General features: G+C 42.7%; 1 protein-coding gene across 3 annotated transcripts in view; it reads right to left on the bottom strand.

Moving 5' to 3' along the window:
• Positions 1-305: 305 nt before the first annotated feature.
• Positions 306-22,370, bottom strand: part of PSEN1 (presenilin 1) — a 55,415-nt gene continuing 33,350 nt past the window's right edge. For 2 of the 3 annotated variants that reach the window (XM_090033288.1, XM_090033287.1), the window contains exons 7-11: positions 16,752-16,850; positions 14,478-14,564; positions 13,097-13,270; positions 4,934-5,052; positions 307-4,519 (exon numbers count right to left, since the gene is read on the bottom strand). In XM_090033288.1, coding sequence (XP_089889414.1) covers positions 4,364-4,519; positions 4,934-5,052; positions 13,097-13,270; positions 14,478-14,564; positions 16,752-16,850 — 635 coding nt within the window. In that variant the 3' untranslated portion in view covers positions 307-4,363. Of the gene's footprint in view, positions 4,520-4,933; positions 5,053-13,096; positions 13,271-14,477; positions 14,565-16,751; positions 16,851-22,370 lie in introns of all 3 variants that reach the window. The other variant, XM_090033289.1, reaches the window with a different exon arrangement.

Raw genomic sequence — 22,370 nt, 5'->3', positions numbered from 1 at the left:
TTCTTCAAGTGCCTACATAATGTTGCCAAACTAAGATTATTTTTTTTTAGTGCAAGACAGCTTGAGTCTCAGTATATTTTTATAAAGCTTATTTCATGCCTTAATTATGTCTCATGTGGGCTCTTATAATGGGTTTTGACAGATTCTCTAAATGAATATGAAAGGAAACTTTTTTTTAAAGTGTTTCGAAAGAATTCCAGCTTGAAGAAATTGTTCCTTTGGGAAATGAGAAGCTTTAAAACACTGTTTAAAAGAAGGATTCATTCAGGATACTGAATATAAAATTTAGAGCATTTAGGCCTCCAACAGCTTTAATGTTTAATACATTCATACTTAAAACTCAACTGCATTTAAACCAGGACAAATAGCAAAATTAGGACCCATGCATTCTTTATTTTAATAATTAGACAAATACAGGAAAATTTGCAATAATCTATCAAAACTGTATTTTATCAAGAATTGGAAAGGTGTTTAAAAAACTTATTCACATTCAATTCAGATTATGTACAAACCAGTGTCTGTAAAAAAAGAAAACAGCATATGCTTGAGTGTAAAAGAATCCCATTCAAGTCCATATTCCAGCATTCTCAATGACCAAACATATGCTGAAACCATCATAGTGCAGACATGTGCCATAGTCTCTGTTATACTGGTCTCAATGGCATAGTTGCTAAAATAGTATTGGTTAATAAGGTGTGTGGAGAAGTTCCTTCCCACTGCATCATCCATCCTGAAATTCCACTCAAATGTACTCCGAGATAACTCCTCCTCACTGCAGTAGAGGCAGGGCAAACATCATGTATAGGCCCAGAGGGCCAATAACAGATGCATTTAAACAGCACCATTCTGTGTGCCTGGAACATCCAGGGTTTGCTTTGTACTCCAAGTTTAGCTATTTTCAGCAGACTTCAGCCCTTGAATATTTGGTTAAAAAAAAAAAAAATATTAGGATTTGCCCAGCAAGGGCAGTTTTTAAACATGCTACATAAAAGGTGCCTACCTTCCAAACTCACTCCCCACAGGTAGCATCTGAATTCAGATGTACTGCATTCATAAAGAGCTTCTAGTTATTCATGTCAGCAGCATTCACTACAGCCATGAAAGTGGTTTCTTGTTTACAAAAATCTTTTATGACTGCTTGCTCTGGACTAACTCTCATAACACAGGGAATGAGGAAGAAAATATATGGCATAAATTCCAGGGGCCACTTTTAAGTGTGCCTAAAACTCAGGGTTATGGTTTATGAAACCTTGTGGATGAACAGCTAATAAAGAAGACTAATTGCTTAAGCAACTCCAAAGGGGAGGGAAGCTATCAAAGATAATTTGCATTCGGTCTTGAAGCATGACTGCTTGTCTATTCATTACTGGTCAGTCAAGACTGACTGTTTGGAACATGGATGAAAGAGGCACTTCTGCTGAAGTTACACGATAGAAGAGTCCACAGCTCTTTCTGCAGCCTAGTGTGTTGTCTACTGCATTTTATTTTAAGAATCAGAAGGGCTAATAGGTACCAAGAATCTTTTGATTACGCTAAGCAAACTAGATTGAAACAGGCCAATATAATAAATTAGCGGGTCTTTTTGTCTGTCTGTTTTTTTAAGGTGGATTGAGACTGAAAGGGAGTCAGGGGGGAAGAGAAATGATACAAAAACCATAATGCTTATGCACTGAGATGGATCAAAGCAGCTTTCTCTTTTAAATTTGTGCATCTTGAGGTACAGAGGCACACATTAGAAAACAAGCACACATTGTGTAACTTCTACCACAGCCTTCTGCAACAAGTAGAAATTAAGTCCAGGATGATGATCTTAGGCAGTGGAAGACTTAGTTTAAATGTTTTGAACATTTTGAACTCTTCCTTAAGAGACAGAACCAAACAGCCACTGAAGTAAAGTGAAAAAGGTTCTTATTTTGATGGATGCTAGATCCACCCCTAAAGGAGTCAGAGTTCCTACAGAGACTACGTGAAACAAAAGACAACTTCTGCATGTTACTAACAGCTCTTAACTGAGACTTGGCTCAGATATGCAAACAGCTCATAGTGGTACCAACTTTTGGCAATCCATTTCAACAGAGAGAATAATTGGATAGGATGCCCAACAAAACACACAGTTGAATTTCCCAGAGATGAAAGTTCATGAGGGGAACAAATAAAAGCAAAGCAAATTAATACAAGTTTTTCAGCTGTTTAAAAATATTTAAAATAAAATTCCCTTAAGTGAAATCTGGAGCAGTGAACTAGTCTTTACAAATACACAGGCAAGTGTGACCTGGAGAGTCAGAATGAGGTACTGATGATATGGTTACTTTATTAATGCCATCTATAATGAATTGAACAGGCAAACACAGGGAATGAATAGAATGCAAATACTCTCAGATGAGCAGGGCAAGTTCACCTTATTTTATGTAATTGCCCTAATTTCCAGATACCAAAATTCTATGGCTAGTAGGTTACTCTGGACAATACACAAATGTTTCCTAAGACAGTTAAAGACAACAAGCTTCCTGGTATTCAAGGCAAATCCAAAATCATGCTATCCAATACTCAAACAAAAAGCTGAAACCATAAATACAAGTCTCAGTCCTATGAGCGAACACATTCTCTGAAGCAAAGCCCTTTCTACAGAAAAAAACCTTTGCTTTAAGGCTTTGTTGTGCCTCTTTGTACCAGTATAATTTATAGGCAAGTAAGTTTAGAAAGGACTCCACTATCAAACCAGAATGCCTGTCAAGAGTTAAACCTCTCCACTTATTACACACTTCGTTGGAGTTCAACTGCAGCAAACACATTCTTTTAGACTACATAAAACAGTCTCCCTCATCTCATTTCCTCCAAGATACCCCAATTCGAAGTGATAATTCAAAGAAACACCAAAATATTATGATTTTAAACAACGAACAAAGCAGATTATGGTGAGATTAAAGTTTATCATCTTCTCAACCCATCTTCCTTTCACCTTTCTGGCTCTCTTCTCCCATTAGCTTTTCCAGGTTTCTCCTCTCTCCTACTCTGCACATTGCATCATCACTGGAAAAAAAAGGCCCCAACAACACTAAGTGATGTCTCACTTAGCTACTGAATATTGTTCAGTTAATATACTGCATAATATAAATCAACATTCAACCTTAGGTTTTAGTCTGAAATAAGACAGTGGTTGATACTAAGGGTTAACATAATGGTGAAGTCAACAGTACACTACTTAGGAACTGTAGTGCCATTCAATTTAAGTTTCCTGCATACAAGATGGTTTCAGCTACATATTTTTGAAGAGAGAGGTTTAAAGGAAATGGCAGAAGTGCTATTAGCAATAGTTCCCCGTCCTCTATACTGAAAAACTGAGGTTCAAGTCCTGTAATGCTGCTGCAAGTGTCTGCCTATTTTGTACATGGACAAATTTGGCAGGGGGCAAAATAACTTTACAGAATGCAGGCTAGTGGCCATCTAAAGGCAGGGTTTACACTGATATTGTACCAAAATGTTAACAGAAGCACAAAAATAAATCCAGAAATTGCCTTGCAATGTCAGAGTATTAATCCCATAACCTTTTATAATCAAGGATCCAGTTAGGACTTCATGACTGACTTGTTCCAAATTATTCAGTCCAAGTCTCAGTAGCTACATAAGAAATTGGCAGCGGTAGTACTATATGTGTACTCCATGCTTGAGAATGCCAAGTATTAGTAAACCAAGTATAGCCGCTAGAGTTCCAGTGTGAAAATAACCTTTTAAATAAAACTTACTAAGACCAAGCACACTTAGGCACAGAAACTATGTCATAGTAGAATTCTTTTCAGCAGAGATATCTTTCTTCCTTACTCCCATTGCTGCAATAGCTAGTCCTTTCCCAGGGATCCAAATTGGGCCAGGACTAAACCTTTTAACGTAATTGCTTTAATGGTTTAAGCTAAGGTGACTTTGCTATGTAACCCATTTGAAAAGAGTTGTTTGATTTCTTAATTTCCTTTATTTGACTGTGTGGCAGTCCTGAGTGCCCTTAATGCTGAAAAAATAAAAAAAAAAAATAATAAAAGAAATCAACCTGTGCCCAGGTGTCATATTGCTGGTGGAAGCATTAGCAACATTTACACAGGTAGTCCTTATTACAGTCCATAACTCAGATAGCTTATGACAATGGCACCAAATTCTGATCCATAAGAAGAAGCCATTTTTATGAAGAAGAACCTTATGGTGCCCAGTGCAGCAGCTGTCTCAGGAAAACATGGGAGAAAGTTATAATGGTACCATCAGGAAATCTTGGAGCACTGAACTTCATGTCATGTGAGGACCAAGGAAAAACCCTCTTCTTCCAGATCCATTACAGTCAATAAGAATATCCAAGAAATACCAAATTTCAAGTGTGCTAAATGTAAAATTGGTGGAATGCTAGCTGGTCCATAAAGGGCTGCACCAAGTTGTCCGTGGCAAAGTAGAAGACAAGCCCAAAGGTTATGGAGATTGGAAGAGCTGGTAAGGCCTTCTTGAAGATGGCAAGCAGCAGGAGAGTAAGGCACAGACCCTGAAGAGAAAGATGAGGGAAAATTATATGGTGGAAATCTAACCAACAAAGAGATAGATTATAGACCACTTTAAGCTTAAAAAGCTAATAAAAGGGTCAGTATAATATATATTTCTTTTCCTTGGGTGGCTATTTCCATCCGTTAGAACAGTACAGAAACTAACTCAAAGGGTCCAAGTTTGGAAAATACTAGAACTTGCTTTGCAAAGCCCAGTGGGGCTTTTATGGTTTCCCGAGTTAAAGCTAAATACTGATCTCCCCTTGAAATCCACTGCAAAGCTCTCACTGACTTCAGTGATAGCAGAAGCAGGCACTAAATCAAACATATGGCATTCCCAGTGGATTAAACTGCTATGGCTTTTGGTTAGAGGAATGCGATGAAACATCACCATTACTCAGTGATATTATACTCACAATTAGTATGGCTACAAAACATGCTAAAGTTGTGTTCCAGTCTCCATTTGCTGTTGCTGAGGCTTTGCCAACCAAAACACTGTAGAAAATGAAGTCTCCTAAACCGAGCTTCACTCCCCCTATAACGGAAAGAAAAAAAGGGAAAGCATTAAGTAGTACCTGTTTGTTAATACAGCATCTTAGCCAAAGGCCACAGAGGACAATATGACAAATGATTTAAAAAATACAACTTAAGAGCATCCCCAAGTCACAACTTCTAAATTAAGAAAAGCAAGGGTTAGAAATACCAGTCATTAAGGAAACTTGCTTTACAATAAACTGGAGTTTTTAATGTGCAACTATAGATGAAGGTGTGCGGGCCTCACGTGCTTATGTTATTCTGTAGTACCTTACACCCCGTCTCTTTGTGCTTCATACTAATAACATACAAGGCGATAATTTGTCTGGACTGTTTCCTCTGGGCAGCATTATATAGATGTAAAGGATTCTGAAGAAGGGAGGGCATGTAACAACTCATGTCAAAGGCCTCCAGTTTCTCTCCTTTGAGTGGTGGTCCATTTGCACATTCTACTGAGAGTGGCTCCAAAGCAGTAGCTAGTCTATGCAAAGATAGGATCTTGAAGCATTACGAGAATGGTGACTGAGGCATCAGTTCCTTTTGAAGCCTCTACTCCAGGGGTAGGCAATGTTTTTTGGCCAGAGTGCCGAAAAACACTAAAATGCCTACCTCTTAAGGTGCCAGAGTGCCAGCATCGCAGGGAAAAAAAAAAAAAAAAAATGAGGGCATGGCAGGATGCCCTGCTTGTGCCCCTTGCCCCCCACCCAAAGCCTCTGCCCCCTAGTCCTACTGCCCCTTACCCCCCCACTCAAAGCCCCTGGCCCCCAGCCCTGCTGCCCCTTGCCCCACACCCAAAGCCCCTGCCCCCCAGCCCGGGCTCTGTGGCTGCCAGCAGCTACCCCGGTTCTGGGTAGCTGCTGGAGCCTGGGCTGCTCCCAGCAGGGCTTGCAGCATCCCAAGCTTCCTGCTGGAAGCAGCCGGGGCGGCTGCAGCCAGGAGGCTCCAAACAGCTGTGCCGGGCTCCAGCATCAGTTCTGCACCGGTGTGTGCAGGCGCGCCTCAGAGCAGGTGGTGGGGGCAGGGCTTGAGACAGTGCAGCCTTGGTTTCTCCCCCGCTCCAGGCAGGGAGGGAATGAGCCCAGCGCAGCTGTTTGGAGCCAGCCCGGGCAGCTGCAGCAAGCAGCAGGCAGACTGCAAACAGCTGTGTCGGGCTCATCACCTCGGTGCCAGGAGCAGGGGAGAGACCAGGGCTGTGCTGCCTCATGCCCCTCCCCCACTGCCCGCTAGGATGCGCCCCTGTACGCACCAGTGCAGAGCTGATGCGGGAGCCCAGCACAGCTGTTTGGAGCCTCCTGGCTGCAGCCACTCCAACTCTGGGGAGCTGCTGCCAGCAAGGATCCCGGGCTGCTCCCAGCAAGCAGCTGGGATACTGCAAGCCTTGCCAGGAGCAGCTCAGGCTCCATTGCTGGCAGCAGCTTCCTGGAGCCAGGGCTGGCTGCAGCGTGCCAAGCAAAATGGCCTTGCTTGCCATGCTTAGCACATGTGCCACGGGGTGCCGACACCTGCTCTACATGCTGCACAATGGTTTTGTGATGATGTGAAGAGATCCTCATGTGGCTGCATTATAGATAGCTATTATTAGATTTTGCATTTTCTTGCATACCATATGCCCCAAATAAGATATGCACCTTGTTTTGGAAAGTAGAATATAGAAAATAAGATTTTCCAGAGTCATGACCTAGAGCTGGATTTTTTATGGAGAGACTGAGCTGCAAGATGGCTGCCAGCATTTCTCTTGGCCAGCATGGATGAAGTCCAGTGTCAACCCTTTCACAGATGCTATTAAACTGCTGCTCAGCCAAAACCTGTGCAAATCCCACAAACAGTGCTCCATCTTGATACAGAGATTATGGCCAACATTTTGTAGTGAAAAAACAGATCTTTGCTATCTGCTCCACTTTATACAAGTTAAATGAGGCCCACAAATTCCAATTAAATTATTAATGCAACACTGCATTGAGCACGTTCAGGTGTCACCTTATACTTGCTGTAGCCATTTTCACAATTGTTATTTTATTTTACTGGTGAAGATGGATTAAACACAATTTTTACTGCCCTGGATACCAGGGAGATGACTTGTTTGCAAGTTTGACATTCTGATTTCCGCAAGGGCCCAGCCGGGGGGGGAGGGGGGGTGGTGGTAATGCTCAAGGGCAACCAACATGGGTTCACTGAGGGCAGGTCCTGCCTGACTAACCTGGTTTCTTTTTATGATCAAGTCACAAAGTCCCTGGATGAGGGTCTCAGGGTGGATGTAGTCTTCCTGGACTTTAAGAAGGCCTTTGACATGGTTTCCCACTAGGTGACTGCGGCATTGATGCCTACACAATCAGATGGGTGGCAAACTGGCTAGATGGTCACACCCAGAGAGTGGTGGTAGATGGGTCATTTTCAACCTGGAAGGATGTGAGCAGTGGAGTCCCTCAGTGCTCAGTCCTGGGGCCTGTATTGTTCAACATCTTTATCTTTATCAGTGATCTGGATGTGGGTGTGGAAATCACACTGTCCAAATTCGCTGATGACACCAAGTTGTGGGGCCAGATGGGCACACTGGAAGGGAGGGACAGAATCCAGCCAGATCTAGACAGGTTGCAGAGGTGGGCGGAAAAGAATAGGATGGAATTCAAGGCAGACACGTGCAAGGAGCTGCATCTACGGAGAAGGAACCAGCAACGCACCTATAGGCTGGGGAACACCCTTCTTGTCAACACAGTGGCAGAAAGGGATCTTGGAGTCATTGTTGATTCCAGGATGAACGTGAGCCACCAATGCGAGGAAGTGGTCAGTAAGGCTAACCACACTGTCGTGCATCTACAGATGCATCACAAGCAGGTCCAGGGAGGTGATCCTTCCCCTCTATGCGGCATTGGTCAGGCCATAGCTGGAGTACTGTGTCCAGTTCTGGGCGCCGCACTTCCAAGAGGGATGTGCTTAGCACTGACAGGGTCCAGAGGAGGGCCACTCGCATGGTCAAGGGGCAGCAGAGCAGGCCCTACAAGCAGAGGCTAAAGGGTCTGAACCTATTCAGTCTCCACAAGAGAAGGCTGAGAAGGGATCTGGTGGCCGTTTACAAACTCACCAGGGCGGACCAGCAGGAATTGGGGGAGGCTCTGTTCCCCTGGGCACTACCAGTTACTAGAAAAAACGGCCACAAGATGTTAGAGAGAAGGTTCAGGCTGGACATCAGAAGACATTACTTTACAGTTAGGGCTACCAGGCTCTAGAATGGGCTCCCAAGTGACGTGGTACTCTCTCCTACCTTGGGGGTCTTCAAGAGGAGGCTGGACAGATATTTGGCTGGGGTGTTATGACCATGGCACCCATTCCTGCCCTGGGCAGGGGGTCGGACCTGATGATCTGTTTAGGTCCCTTCAGACCCTAAACACTATGAAACTATTTAGCATATTTGCCAATGCACACACCTATATCGAGAAAAACATTCCAGTGTCCTCCTGTCTCCGACACAATCTTCATTATTGTAGTTCTAAAAGGCACTGAGTGTAATTATGATGGATCTTGCAGATTAAATGGGTATTTGTGGTTCAGCAATATGCAGACCCTGGAAAAATGTACAAGTCAATGTATTCATTTTTATGGTAAGTACCACTTTGGCAGTGACATTAGAAACGTAACATTCAATTAACAGTGCTTTTGTAAACAGATGTAATGAAGACTTCCTGTATATCTGTTCCTTTAAATAAGACTCAAATAGTGTCTTAGCTTTGTTTCAACTCCTTAAGTCAAAGGTTTCAAACATCTTGGCCAGTGGACCAGATCCAGCCCCTTGGATGCCTTCATCTAGCCTGCATCTTTCTCATACACATCACTGCATCTGGCATAAGACTTGTTCTGCAGGAATACAGAGAGCGCTAGGGCCCAAGTGGGCACTTTTTAAAGAGGAACAGCTGGGCAGTGATTTTATGTCTGACAGGCCATTGGCAGAGAACTCAACCCTCCTACCTCACCTCTGCAGGCCTCCTTTTGTTTCTTTTCTAGCAGCAGCAGCCACTTCTGCTGCAATTCCCATGAAGCCCTGACTCCAAGCTCTTCCCTGCCAAAGGAAAAAGACTTGGAATACTGCTATCTTGGCTGAATCTGATGCTGCCTTCAGCAACTGTTCACTCCTTTATGCTCTTTCTCCCCCTTCTTCTTGTCCCCCTGAGAAGGGTTCTTGACACTATTTTGTAAGTGGGTCCTCCTTCTCTTCCCACCTTATTTTTTCCTGGCACTACTGCCTCCACCAACAGTCTCCCACTACGTTTTAGACAACGAACTAATTCACTAAAGACATACTTTGCAGTACGATAAGCTGCAGAATACATTCTCTACAGTGAATTTTGGTCCTCCACAATCCAAATACATGCATTATTTGCTCCTCACCTCAGAATTATCTTGCATCTGCTGCTAAACTACGATAATTGTCCCATCCCCCACAGAGGAGTCCTCAACAGTTCCATTCTGAATGGCTATATCGTAAGTATTCTGTGAAGTTATTTCTTACCCATATACTCTTACAGCTGTATTAAACTCTCACACAGAGGCCCAACAGCATTGTTCTTGGATTTGAAGGGCGGTCCAAGTCTTATGTATGAGCTCAACATACTACCCTATGTGTCTCAGCACAGAAGCAGTGTTACATGACATCACCTTCAGCTCAGTATTTCTGTACTGTCATTGTGAGCTCCCTGTACACTTGGGGGAACCACACTTCAGGCTGCAACACTGTGGAAAAGGACTCCCTAGACTAGTGGTTTTCTGTGGAATCCTGGGGTTCCATGATAGATTATCAGAGGTTGCACACAGATTGGGGGTAACAGTGTAGTAAACTGGGAGGTGGTGCACCACCATGCTGGGTTGAGTTGCCTGGCTGTACATCAGCTCAAATGACCTGCAGGGCCAGGTGTAGGGGTTCTGAGGCAGAACAAGTGATATGAAAGTGTTCTACAACTTTAGGAAATTTGAAAGTTACTGCCCTAGACTACATCTGTCCAACTGGCACCCTGTAGGCCACATGTGGACCATAAGGGGTTAAGCTGCAGAAACTGGGCTTCTGCCTGGCTATGACTCCCCTTTACTGCTCTGGCTACAACAGCAGCTGGAGTCTCCAGGCTCCCCCTTCCTCCCCCAGCTTTTATGTTCTGCACCTGTCCCGGCAGTTTGGCACAGCACAGCATAGTGCAAGTTGCTCAGGACAAGGCTAGGACCAGATGCCAAATGGTTTAGCAGTGAGGGAGCACCTACAAGGGGTCACCAGAGCAGATGTGGGTGGAGAGGGGAGGGGTCCCCATGTAGACATGCACTGCAGCAAGGAGTGGAGTGTAGGTGTGCAGTGCAACAGGAGATGGTACCCATGTGGTATGCTGCCCAAGGGTTCATGTTCCATACCGGTGTAGCTTGTGCAGCCACTGCCAGGGAGATCCATTTAGACATGGGGCAGCTCTGTCCCAGACTACTGCCTTTTGTCAGAGCCTCAGAATGAAGTCAGATTAGAAGGGAAAGCATGAAGAGGGTCCAGAGGGTCAGATTAGAGGGGAAAACAAAACCCCCCCAAAAGAAACGGAAGTAGTCTTTAACTAGGCAAAAGCCAATCCAAATAGGTGTGATGTCTGTAGGTACAGGAATTAAGAAAAACTTTAAATTGGGAGTATAGTTTCTCAGTTTTCCTTCATAAACCTCTTGTAGGGCAATTTATCAGACATTCAGCTCCTGGCTCATCATTTTCTTTCAACCCCTCATCTCCCTGGGGTTCCTCAGATATACCTTGCAGATTACAGTCACCTATTCACTATGGCTTCTCCAAAGACTTTCCTATTAAGTCTGCCAAATGGTCATTCAGGATTGCGTTCACTGCTTCTTTTGGTTTCTTCTACTTATACCATGTAGCAAGGAGTGGAGTGTAGGTGTGCAGTGCAACAGGAGGTGGTACCCATGTGGTGGGCTTAAACCTTTCACAATGTGGAGCCTTTAGAAACAGTGAATGTAGGCACATGTGTACACACACACAAATTCTATTCTATCAAACAGGAGTTGTGCCAGATTAAATGCAGATCTGTCAGAAAAGGAACCAAGCTCAAGTTATTTGCTCAAAAGTAACTCGATGAAAATGGAGTAGACATTAGAGCACACATTATACTCATAATAAGCATGTACGTTTCATTTCAGTGTTTTGAACACTTTAGAGAACAAAGTAAATGGCTCCCAAGCTCCCAAACTGAGTTCTCCAACAACCTTCTAACCAGTTCAAGTTGGCTGACAAGTCTCACAACACTGCATGTTTGTCATTACTTTACACTGGTTGTAGAAATACAACGAGATGCAAACACCCCAGTTGCAGTGTTTTTCATTTCAAATACTGAGGGAGAACAAGTGAGAGACTGCTAAACCTAGATGCTAGACAATTTCAAATATTTAAAACAATCCCTTAATTTTTTTTAGATGTCCAAGAATATAGCCAAGCCACCTACACAAAAAATAACTAACCACTTGGTAATAGGGGTGCACTGATAGAGACTTTTTTGGGGATGATACTGATGGCAAATTTTTAATGAGCCATACAAGCCAATACCAATCCGATTGCCAATATGCAGCCTGGCAGCTTGGAGAGCAGCATCTGGCTGGTAATTCTGTTGTGGGGGAAGGGACAAGGGGGGAGGGACAGGGTGTTGGGGGGGGCAGACTGAGGCTCCCATGATGAGGGAGGGAGTGAAGCAGAGCAGGGGTAGACGCTGCCCAGCTGGGGTGGAAAGTGGGATGGAGCTGCAGCTCATCTGTGGGGTATAGGGAGGAGGGGCACACACCCTGGGAGGGCATGGGTGTCATGTACCCCCTGAATCTGTGTGTGGGGTGAGGGCTCACAGGCTCTTCCTGGAACTGGGGATAGACCACACAGTGCTTGGGGCAGGTGGCAAAAAAAGTCTCAAAAATAAATAAATAAATACATACATAGATAAATAAATAAGAGGACTAAGGGAGGACTTAAATTTTCAAATACCTGAAGGGCAATTACAGAAAGAATAGAGATAGGCTTCTCTATGTGGCCACAGGAGACAGGAGTAGGAGCAATGGCCTCAAACTGCAGCAGATGCAATTCAGGTTGGAGATTAAGAGAAACTTTCTGACTACAAGAGTGGTCAAACATTGGAACAGGCTATCTAGAGGTTGTGGAAACTCCATTCTTGGAAATTTTCAACAACATATTGCACAGATACTTGGCTGGCATAGTTTACTCAGGGTTGATGCTGTCTTGAGCAGGGGCTAGACTAGATGTCCTTGTGAGGTGCCTTTCAGACCTACTCTCCTATAATGTTGTAAGGGCCTCCACTAATCCCAACCATGGCAGTGTCATATAGGAAGCGAAGCAATCTGCTAGACAGATAAGCCCTAAACTATTTAGAGCTTTCCAGGCCCAACACTAACTTCTTGTCCAACTGGAAACTGAAATATGACAATGCAGGTTCTAGGACTATGATATCATGTACTCATAGCAAGATGCTGCACATGACAAACAGGCTGCTGTAGCAAAATAAGCAGCCAATTACATTGTACATTAGCTTCAGTTTCTAGTTTTACACTCAACTTTGTGCAGTGTATTACAGTAGTTCAGGGGAGGCCAACCCTGTGTGTGGGGCACAGAGCAGGTGGGACAGCGTAGGGAACACAGCAACAGATAGAGCAGGAAGCAGAAAGCAGAACAGCAGCTCTGGCTTGGGAAAGAGACTGGTGTGGCATGCCTGCCAAAAAAGTTGCCTCCCCTGCAGTTTTCTAACCCTGAGGTGAAAAGGCATGAATTGCAAATGCAAGTCAATCTCCTTTGTGACAGGCAAGCAGCAGATGAGGAAAACAAACCAACAAGCAAACAATACATAGGTTGCTGCTGCTATATGAACATCTAAAAACAGACAGGCACCTAACCCGACTTAAGTTATAAACCTGGAGGATCAAAACGAAAGGAAAAAAATGCTCCTCCCCCCCCACACTTGCAGCATCTTAAACAAAAATTAATAAGACTTAGGTTTATATTTATTTTGTCTGAGAATGATACTCACTTTCTTCTGGGTCCTCACTGGCTTGGGAGTTACTGGGAAGAGCTTGGACAGCAGCTCGGGATTCAGGAGTAGACTCAATGGGTCCTATTCTACTATCTCTTTGTTGCTGCCATTCTTGACTGAATCCTCCATCCTCTACTTCAGCCTCTTCATTCTGAGACTGGTTTGCTGGGGCTCAAGAAAGAAAAACAGTATTCAAAACCCGTGTCAAAAGCATTTCTCTAACATGTTAGGTCATATGAGAACAAAGGATGCCACATTCCACATTTATTAAGTAACCATATTCATATGCATAATGCAGCATTTAAAAAATGTCACCTAAGATTTTAATTCTCTCCTTAAAATAACCATTATAGAAGACAGCATGTACTCTGTAGTAAACTGAACCTAAGCAGTGTAATAAAAATCACTGAATACTCTAGTGCCCTGATATGGTAAAGTAGAATTTTTATAACAGTTTCATTTAATGTTTACAAAGTGTTGAGTAATTAATGTTATTTATTATTGCATTAAATTCTTTAGTTGGGGAAGTGTGCAGGGGCTCTTTGAGACAGAGAGAAGTACAATTGTAGAGTTTAATATAAGTATCTAGCTACATATCTTTTTAAACAGCACTGACATTTGTCATCTTTATGCTTTAGAATTAACAATCCAAAAAAAGTTGAATAAGCAGATTGCATCTCTGAAGTATTTTTAAGCAGTGTGTAAACTCAGGAATATTATACTGCTTTTGCCTATACTTTGCACTTATTCTCAAGGTTAACGCCATAACCGCAAGGAAACATTTCTTTGTTTAAATATTTTTAATTTATTTTGTGCATTACTGTAGCTCCAGACATGGACCAGGACTGCACTTTGTTAGACACTGTACAAACAGCACAGGAATAATGATCCCTCGCCCAGAGAGAAATGAGACCCAAGACTATAACTGTGGCACAATGGTTAGGACAAGTAACAGACATTTTACAGATTATTTAAGTGGGAGGTTATTTTGTCATTTGCAACATGTCAGGAGAGGCTCCTAAGCCCCTGAATATAGGTGATGCCTTCCCACAACTATCTACCCAACAGTGAGTGCTGAACTGGGCTCAATCAGTAACTGCTACTGTTGGGATAAGTAACAAATAGAAGGTTACTCCATAAAAAACGAGTAGCTACAAGATTATTAATTGCACCTTAATTGAACACTCTTTGCAGTCTAGGCAAAACCTTCATTTCTAATGAGACTCTCATCCTGAGGGAAGAAAGAAATAATTTTTCACTTTACCCGTGCACCAAGTATATTTAAAAAAGACTGTACCTTAAAGCAGACAGGTGTTCCCAATTGCTCTAAAATAAGGTGGTAATGCACCTAGAAGAGCATATAAAAAGATATCCTTACCTTGTTTATCATAAGTAGAGTTTTTGGAAGCTTTCCGTTGGGTTTCTGGGTCTTCCTCAGCCATATTCACTAGCCATATCATTGTTGCTATTGAAGAAAACAATTTGATCAACAGAGCACATAAGAGAGGAACTCTGGAACATTGTACTAACAATGGAACACTTGCACTGGTTCATTATTTCTTGTTTTTTTTTTTTTTTGGACCATAGCTATCTTCTGCCACAGACGATTTTACTCCCTTATTAAATAAAGGCATATTAATAGTTGGAGCAAAGTCTGTTGCAGACACAATATGCACTTGCTAGATCTGGTTTTAATATATATTGAAAAAAGTCTTCATAAAAGTCAAGTTGCAGCTGCTTTGGAGAAGCAGTTTCCATTTATGAGTGCAATGAAACACTGAATTGATAATTTTGCTCCTTCTATATATGCTAAAATAACCAGATTTTCATTGGGAATGATAGTGGACTACTAGATTGAATGCATGTTAGAGGCAGAATCTGTGCCCATCTGAATTGCTTCTCTTTGTAACAGGGTGATCAGAACTGAATTTTTAAAATGTATGAGAACTGAAGTGAAAAATTCACAATTTAGATTGAACAAATATGTTATTTCTCCATTCTAACTTTCACTGCCTGGGCAAAGAAAAAGGCTCAGGAAGCTTCTGGTAGATGTTGCCTGGGCAGAGCTGGGACAATGACACATAAAACAAGCCCTTTGTCTTCCTTCCAGACCTTCTGTGCTAAACAACCATTTTGGGTCTACAATGACATTGTATTAAAATATTTTCTGACTCAAAATATTTTGAAGGCTTTACAGGTCACTTTGGTGTCTCACAACTAGTATGCATAAAAAATGTAAATGGAGAAATAATACATAAAGATATGATTTGTAACTACCTAGTCTGATGAATTAAACTTTATCATAGTTATTAGATTTATATCCTGCCCTATCCAAAAGGCTTAGTGGCGCATATATTTTATAACTTCTTACACAATACCTTGAAATGGTGAAATCAACACAAATAAATTGCATGAACTTCTAACTAGATTTTTTCAAATGACTGCCTTTCAGTGTTCATTTTCCAATTTTATACAAAACACTACTATTTTTTTCAACATCCAGTCCCCTCACTCAATTACCAAAGTATTTCTGGGTATTTTATACTTTGCTTTCTATAGTATCTTTCATAGATGATATTAAACTTTATAAAACAACCTGCTTAACACCCATGAAGTAGTATTGGCTCAATTTTACATGAGGCACCCGATCACAGAGTGAGTTGGCATCAAAGCTGGGAGGAAGAAGAATAAAAATTACAGTGCAATTTCTGACCTTTGGGGTATGCCTAGGATTAAATTAAAGATGCAACTGTAGCTAGAATACTAATAAGAACAAAAGTACAGCTGATCAGACTTTTGATACCTATGTACCAGGAGGCCTCAAAAAAGTTCTGCAAGCAATGCCCCAAATGAAATATTTGGAAAAGGTAAAGCACATTGGCATTCTTACCAAAGTGGACCTTACAAGGTATTCCAGCCTTTTTGTATCATCCCATCAGGCAGGAACCCGATTAATTTAAAATCTGATTTCTGGAAGAAAGAGCTTTCTTCCCACTGCACCAAAATCTCAAACGCTGCACTTGAAAGATTGTGTACGCAACTTTACCCTTGCCTAGCATTTCATCTTGGGTCTTCCTTTTCTGGGAAACGAAAGCTTTCCTTAAGCAGCAGCAGTAAAACTGGTCTGATTCCTGCTATTTTTATAGTGCTACAGCTTAGCAAACCCCTGAGCAACACAAGAGGAACACCCCCACCCCGGCCATTGAAATCGGAACTGTAATTCGAAAAAAAAAGTCCTGCAAATATTGATAGCATAGAGATCCTTTCTTCACCAATGTAAGCTTCTTCCCAGAAGTGAGTACATTATCCATCTGTAGGACTTGAACAAGTTTTTTCAAACTAGAAACAAAGCATTTTTCTCAATGCGACAAATTCAGATTTGACAGATACTGTTAAGACCCTTTACCATTGTTTTTCTTTCTAGGCAAGAAGAACAGTATGTACTGTTCTTACTTTGCAGGATCTTAGAACATATTTCAGGTTTCTGAGCCAATAACAAATGAACAACTGAGACCCAAGGAAATGAAATGTGAACTCTAGCTGCACATGCAACAGAACATAAAGCAAAGGCAGTCTGTGGGATTACTAAATCTCTTAACTCCAGGTGAGGCAGGCGATCACAAATTTAAAATCATTACTGTAATATACTTACATGAGTAGATAAGTGCTGGGAAAAGAGTTTCATTTCTCTCTTGAGCTGTTTCAACAAGCATACGGAGAGGACCTTTAGGACACAAGACAGCAACCAGATCTGGAAGGGATTACAGAGATGCTTGACTCCTGCATCATAAACTTGTTTTTTTTAAAAAAGGTTCCTATTTAACAGTGCTTGCAGGAATTGATAACTGGAAGCCCTTTAGAATACTACTCTCAATCTAGGTGTTGTTAAAAGTGATGGAAAGCACATGCTAGCTACCACACCCATTCTTGCTCCATACTGAATTTGTCTCAATTATCAGACATTCAAGACCAGAACAAGCCTCCCTTCAAGTCACCTCCTCCTCACAAATCCCTTAAAGCAGGGGCTGTCAGCTGGGGGTACATATATACCCAGGGGTACTTAGAAAGGTTGTAGGGCAGGGCCGGGCAATTATTTCAGGTGGAGGGACGCTTACTGAGTTTTGGGAAGCCATTGAGCAGCATGACAGGCAGCCAGGGGCAGATAAATATTAATTTTCTAATTTTTTTTTAGGAGTTCTGTGGGTAGGATAGGATGGCCTGGTGGGCTGCTTTTTGCTCAGCCCTGTTGTAGGGAGTACGCATGGGTGTGCAAGGATGGAGCATGCCCCAGGCAGGGCGTAGTGGTGGCATCTCCCCTGGCATGTTCCCTCACTTTGCCTCTTGCCCAGGGGAAGGGGAGGAGGAGGGAGAAGAATGCATTGGGTGCCACTGGCCCCACACAGCATACCACACCATGGCACCTCCCCACCCCCCACCCCAGCTTGCTTTCTTGACTGGCCAGGAGGCAGAGTCAGCACAAGAGCAGCAGCCTGTGCTCTCCCTCCCCCCCTCCCCCAAATCCATACAGCAAGCTCCAGCCACCTGCACCATGGGTGCAGAGCCATCTCATGAAGGGGGCAGGTGGGGAGAGGGGCTGAGACTTGCTGTACTCGAGCAATTTCTTCCTTTGTTGCCAAACCCTGCCTGGCCCTCACTCCTGGGCCCACAAAACCTCTGCCAGAGGCCACAGGCCTCCTCCTAGGGCCACCTGGTCAGGACCCCGTGAGGGCTTGAAGCCACTTGTAGGCTGCCGTGTTTGAGCACCCTCACTCCATCTGGTTGAAACTTTGAGACAGAAGGGGTACACACTTGTTAAAAAAGGTTGAAAACCCCTGCCCTAAAGTCTACCACTATAATTAAGAGTATGAACCCCAGTTATACAGAGAGGCAAGTGTCCCTCACTCTTGGGCACCTCAGCTGGTGCACAGGAGTGAGACCCATCTAGTCAAAAGCCCTGTACTCCAGGAGTGGGCAATTATTTTGGCTGGAGGGTCACGTAATGAGGTTTGGTGAGCTTTCGAGGGCCATGTGCATAGCCCCGCCTGCCATCTTAGAACCAGAAAAAAACCAAATCATACAATAAAAGTCAAACACCTACTATAACATTTATTTTATTACAAAAAATATTTTTGTTATGATTTGTGTATATAGAGGCAATTGAATAATAACTCAAAAATAAAGTCTTATTTAAAAATAAACGTCTTGTATATCATGTATGTGTATGTGGGGTAGGAGGGTGTGCTGGAGGTGCATATGTGGGTGTGTGGTGTTCATGGGGTGTGAGGGAGGGCAGGGGAATGTGGGGGGGGGGGGGCTGGCCCCTGTTTCCCCACAGAGTCCCAATGGGGTAATGTTGGGAGGGGGGGGGAAATGTATACATGGGCACCTTGCTTGCACCCCTGATGTCCTCAGTTTGTGACACACAAAAAGACCCATTTTTTATGCTTAAGATGGCAAAGTCCTTCCACCCCTTGGGTTTACAGGCCTCTAAGGTATGCATGAGTCCTCATTACAGAATGAATGTAGTAATACTTTCACTTTAGCCAACTGAACTTAGGTCTGTAGCAAGGCTTCCCAGCTGCTACGGGAAACCGGAAGTTGTGGCAAATTAAATTTAAAATTTGCATATTTTACCAAAATAAATAAGCAGATAGAATAATATCAATCCAACAGCAGGGATACCTTTACTTAAAGTCTCTCATCCTGTCCCAAAAGTCTGGCTTTCAGCATGCTGTATAATTTTTTTACCTAAAACAAATGATAAAGTTTGGCAGAACAAAAAGCTGGGGATTTTGAGTATTGGCTAATAAACATCTGGATCATCTGACATCCAGGAAGGCATTTGATGCAGTTTCAGCAATCAAGAGACAAATGAGAGATTGCATGTCTTCTCCCCAGCATTTCAGACAGAAGTTCACATGTGAAGCAAGGACTTAATTCCAAACCCTTGCTACTCCACTACAGTCCATCACAATACCTAGTGAATATCAACTGTAATAAATTTGTGTAAGAGTGATGGTCAAGAAATTATGCAAGAGTGCTGATTCACTGAGTCTTACATTTGAAAGCTTGTCTAACTTTATCCCAACTACAGACATAGTTGGTCTGATAAAAGATATCACCCTAAGAACTCTTGCCTCAACCATAGCAAAGCAGGGCTGAGGAGGCATTGGGGGTTAGTGAGTGACACCAGCAGGGCTAGTGGGGGGGGGTGCTGCAGGGGGCTTTTAATTTTGATAATGGACTTTGGGGATTTTATCAGAGAATTTGGGATTTTTTTTAAAAAATCAGAGAAAACCAGGATCCCTGCTGATAAGTCACTCATATTCAGGGTAATAAAACAATTAAGGAGTTTAGTTGCTGACTGTGAAGCCTAGCAATGGCTCAATGCTTATTTACAAACTGTCTAAAGAGTCAAACCCAATTAATCATGACATCTCATTTTTGTGCCCTTGTTGTATTGTATCTTTTCCTTCCTATTCATTGTCATCAACTGTCAAGTCTACAATTACACACTCGTTGGGGAAATGGAGGTGCACATTTTAAAAAAGACAGAACTCTATAACTTTTATTTGATGTTTACAAACTCAGGCTGTACAAAAGCAAACTGTATTGCTTATGCTTATTTGTACTGCAAGGGTACTTTTTGCAAATGTAGATACTTTTATCCAGTTTTAAATATGAGGCGTAAGTGAGTCCCTCTGATATTTCTCACAGCAAAAGGATAATAAAAAGTTAAAAACTGAGAGATATGCTAGTGTAAAACAAAAACAAAAAAAACGCTGGCGCTAAATAAAACATTCCTCATTAGAAATATCATGCAGTTGCAAACTGTCTTTGCGCCTTGACTTGTAAATTGAAATACGTTTATTTTCACATATGGTACTAAGCGATTGACAGTATTAGTGGCTTGAAATTCCTGTACTTAGTGTGTGCTACCACATTTCCTTTGCATAAATTTAAACTTAAGCCAACAGAGTACCTCAATAAGCATCTCTTGATGTGAAACACTTACAAAAGGTTGGTTTCTGTGCAAATCAGGAAAGCAAGCAAGCACATTGTGAGGTGAACTGAGATTTTCCAAACTAACTCTACAATTTGAGAGGAGTAGTAAGTGGAGCTCACAGAGCTATTTTATAGCATATGTGATACTTCTAACCTGCCTATTCTCACTTGATCATTTGCATGTCAAAAGACTGCAAAATTTGGATTCTTACATTTGGAAAAAAGGAGTATTAGAAAGGGTTTAACTAGGACCCTCAAAATATATGCATCACAATGATAAACTTACTTTTCATTAGATCCCTTGATTCTTGCAGATAGTATAATGCATAAAACAAAGTAAACACAGAATCCATTTTCTACAAATGGATGAACTCCCAAATTACTGATACATAAAAGAGTAAAGTAAAATAGTGAAGAAGGAACTGGAGAAACAGCCCAAGGTAATATCAACCCTGAAGTCTGATCTGATTCCCAGATGGTTTTAGATGAGCTAATCAATCACAGCAGCATCCAACACTTTTACCATTTGTGTCTTGCCAGATACTTTTTCTTTTGGATAATAATCCTGCTACTATATGTTACCAGCAGTTTGCAATGCCATCTACATGGAGTAAGATCTTAAATCCACTCAAAGATGGAATCCAGTACTAAATGTAGGAACCCATCAATTGAGTATACCAGTCAAACAGAGTACACTGTTACGAGTGCAACGGAAATGCTTCATGTGCACTAGCTGCTCATTCTGTATAGAATGAAAGGTAAAGGCCTAAAAGGCAGGGCATGTGCCTGTCTGAGATGGCCAGTCTCCTCCCAGACCTTGCTGAGGTTGCAATCAATAGCCCATGAACTAGCATTCCTCAGCTTGAGCCAACCTGCTGGCAGGAGTTATTAATGAATACCATTATATTATGTACCTCTATCAGGAAAAAAATAACCCGAATGTGCTAACCTTTGGATTATACTGCTAAACCCACCCTTTTTGAACAAACATACTGGGAAGACTAAAATGCTTGGAATATGTGAAAGCTAGAAAACTTGCACTCATTTTCTTTCTGCTGACTGGCCATTTTAGGGGATTACTGCTGTTAGGTACTGTTATGGTTTATATTTTAAAGAGTCTGGAATAAACTTTTCATACTGTTTAAATTAAAATAAAACAATCCTATAATTACCACTACTTGGGATCAGGCTAATTGAGATAAGAAATTTATGCCAACTTGTGGGCTAAGAAAGAAGCTCCCTACTTCATTGATAACAAGCATCTAAACATCAGATCTATTAAATGTGAACAAGTGCGTCTGTGTGGGGTGGGAATGGGACGGACCCCTTCACCTCTTCAGAGGAATCTAGTCCTCAAGAACACTAGGATACTATGGAAATGTAGAAATAACTGATCAAATTTCATCCAATATGAAAAACTTAGACCTTAATATCTTTACCATTCATCTCCATCTTTCACATTACATTAGGGATGTGAAAGGTTAAGCAATTAATCATTTAATAGATAAGCCCAATTACTGTACTGGTTATTGTTTGGCGTGGAGCAGGGAATCCACTGTAGTGCCTCAGCAGGAACTGAAAGACAGAAGGGCAGGGAAGAGAGAAAGGGAGGAGGGGAGGAGTAGTACCTACAGTCTAGGACAGCAGCTCCCAACCTGTGGTCCGCATACCATAAGCAGTACGCAGACAACTCATCAGTGGCATGCAGCAGCAGCAGGCAGAGGCGCTCAGAGCACTTGGGCCCAGCACAGGTGCCCAGTGTGGTGTGGCTCCAGCCAGTATTGCACATCACAGTGATGGGTGCAGCCTCTGCCAGGCCATCTGTATTGCCACTGCTCACCATGTGCACATGCAGCTGTCACATTTGCCAGGCATGGGAGAGGAGCCCCACATGCTGGAGGCAGCTGCCTTCCCCACTGGGATTGCGCAGTACAGGAGGGAAGCCCCAGGCACCTTCCCCTGTGGGGAAGGAAGGTAGCCAGCTTGAGTGCATGGGGCTTCCCTCCAACGTCTGATGAGTGTGGGGAGTGCCATCAATACAGACTGCCCAGCAGAGGATGCACCCCTCGCTGCGATGTGTGCCACTGGCTGGAGCTGCACCCCACTAGGCACCCTTGAGCACCCCTGCCTGCTGCTGCACCATAGGAGGGAGTGCAGGTGGTCTCTATACCCCTCCACTCTCCCTCTCCTCCCACAACTCCCCCCCACATATACAAAACCCCCTGATATACTCTATGCTCCCCCCACACAGCCACACCATCCCTCA

Source organism: Crocodylus siamensis, chromosome 2 (assembly GCF_052110815.1).
Source record: "Crocodylus siamensis isolate JL-2025a chromosome 2, ASM5211081v1, whole genome shotgun sequence".
Classification (NCBI taxonomy): domain Eukaryota; kingdom Metazoa; phylum Chordata; order Crocodylia; family Crocodylidae; genus Crocodylus; species Crocodylus siamensis.
Note: the sequence above shows the minus strand (reverse complement) of the source record. Positions and strands in the feature narration are given on the sequence as shown.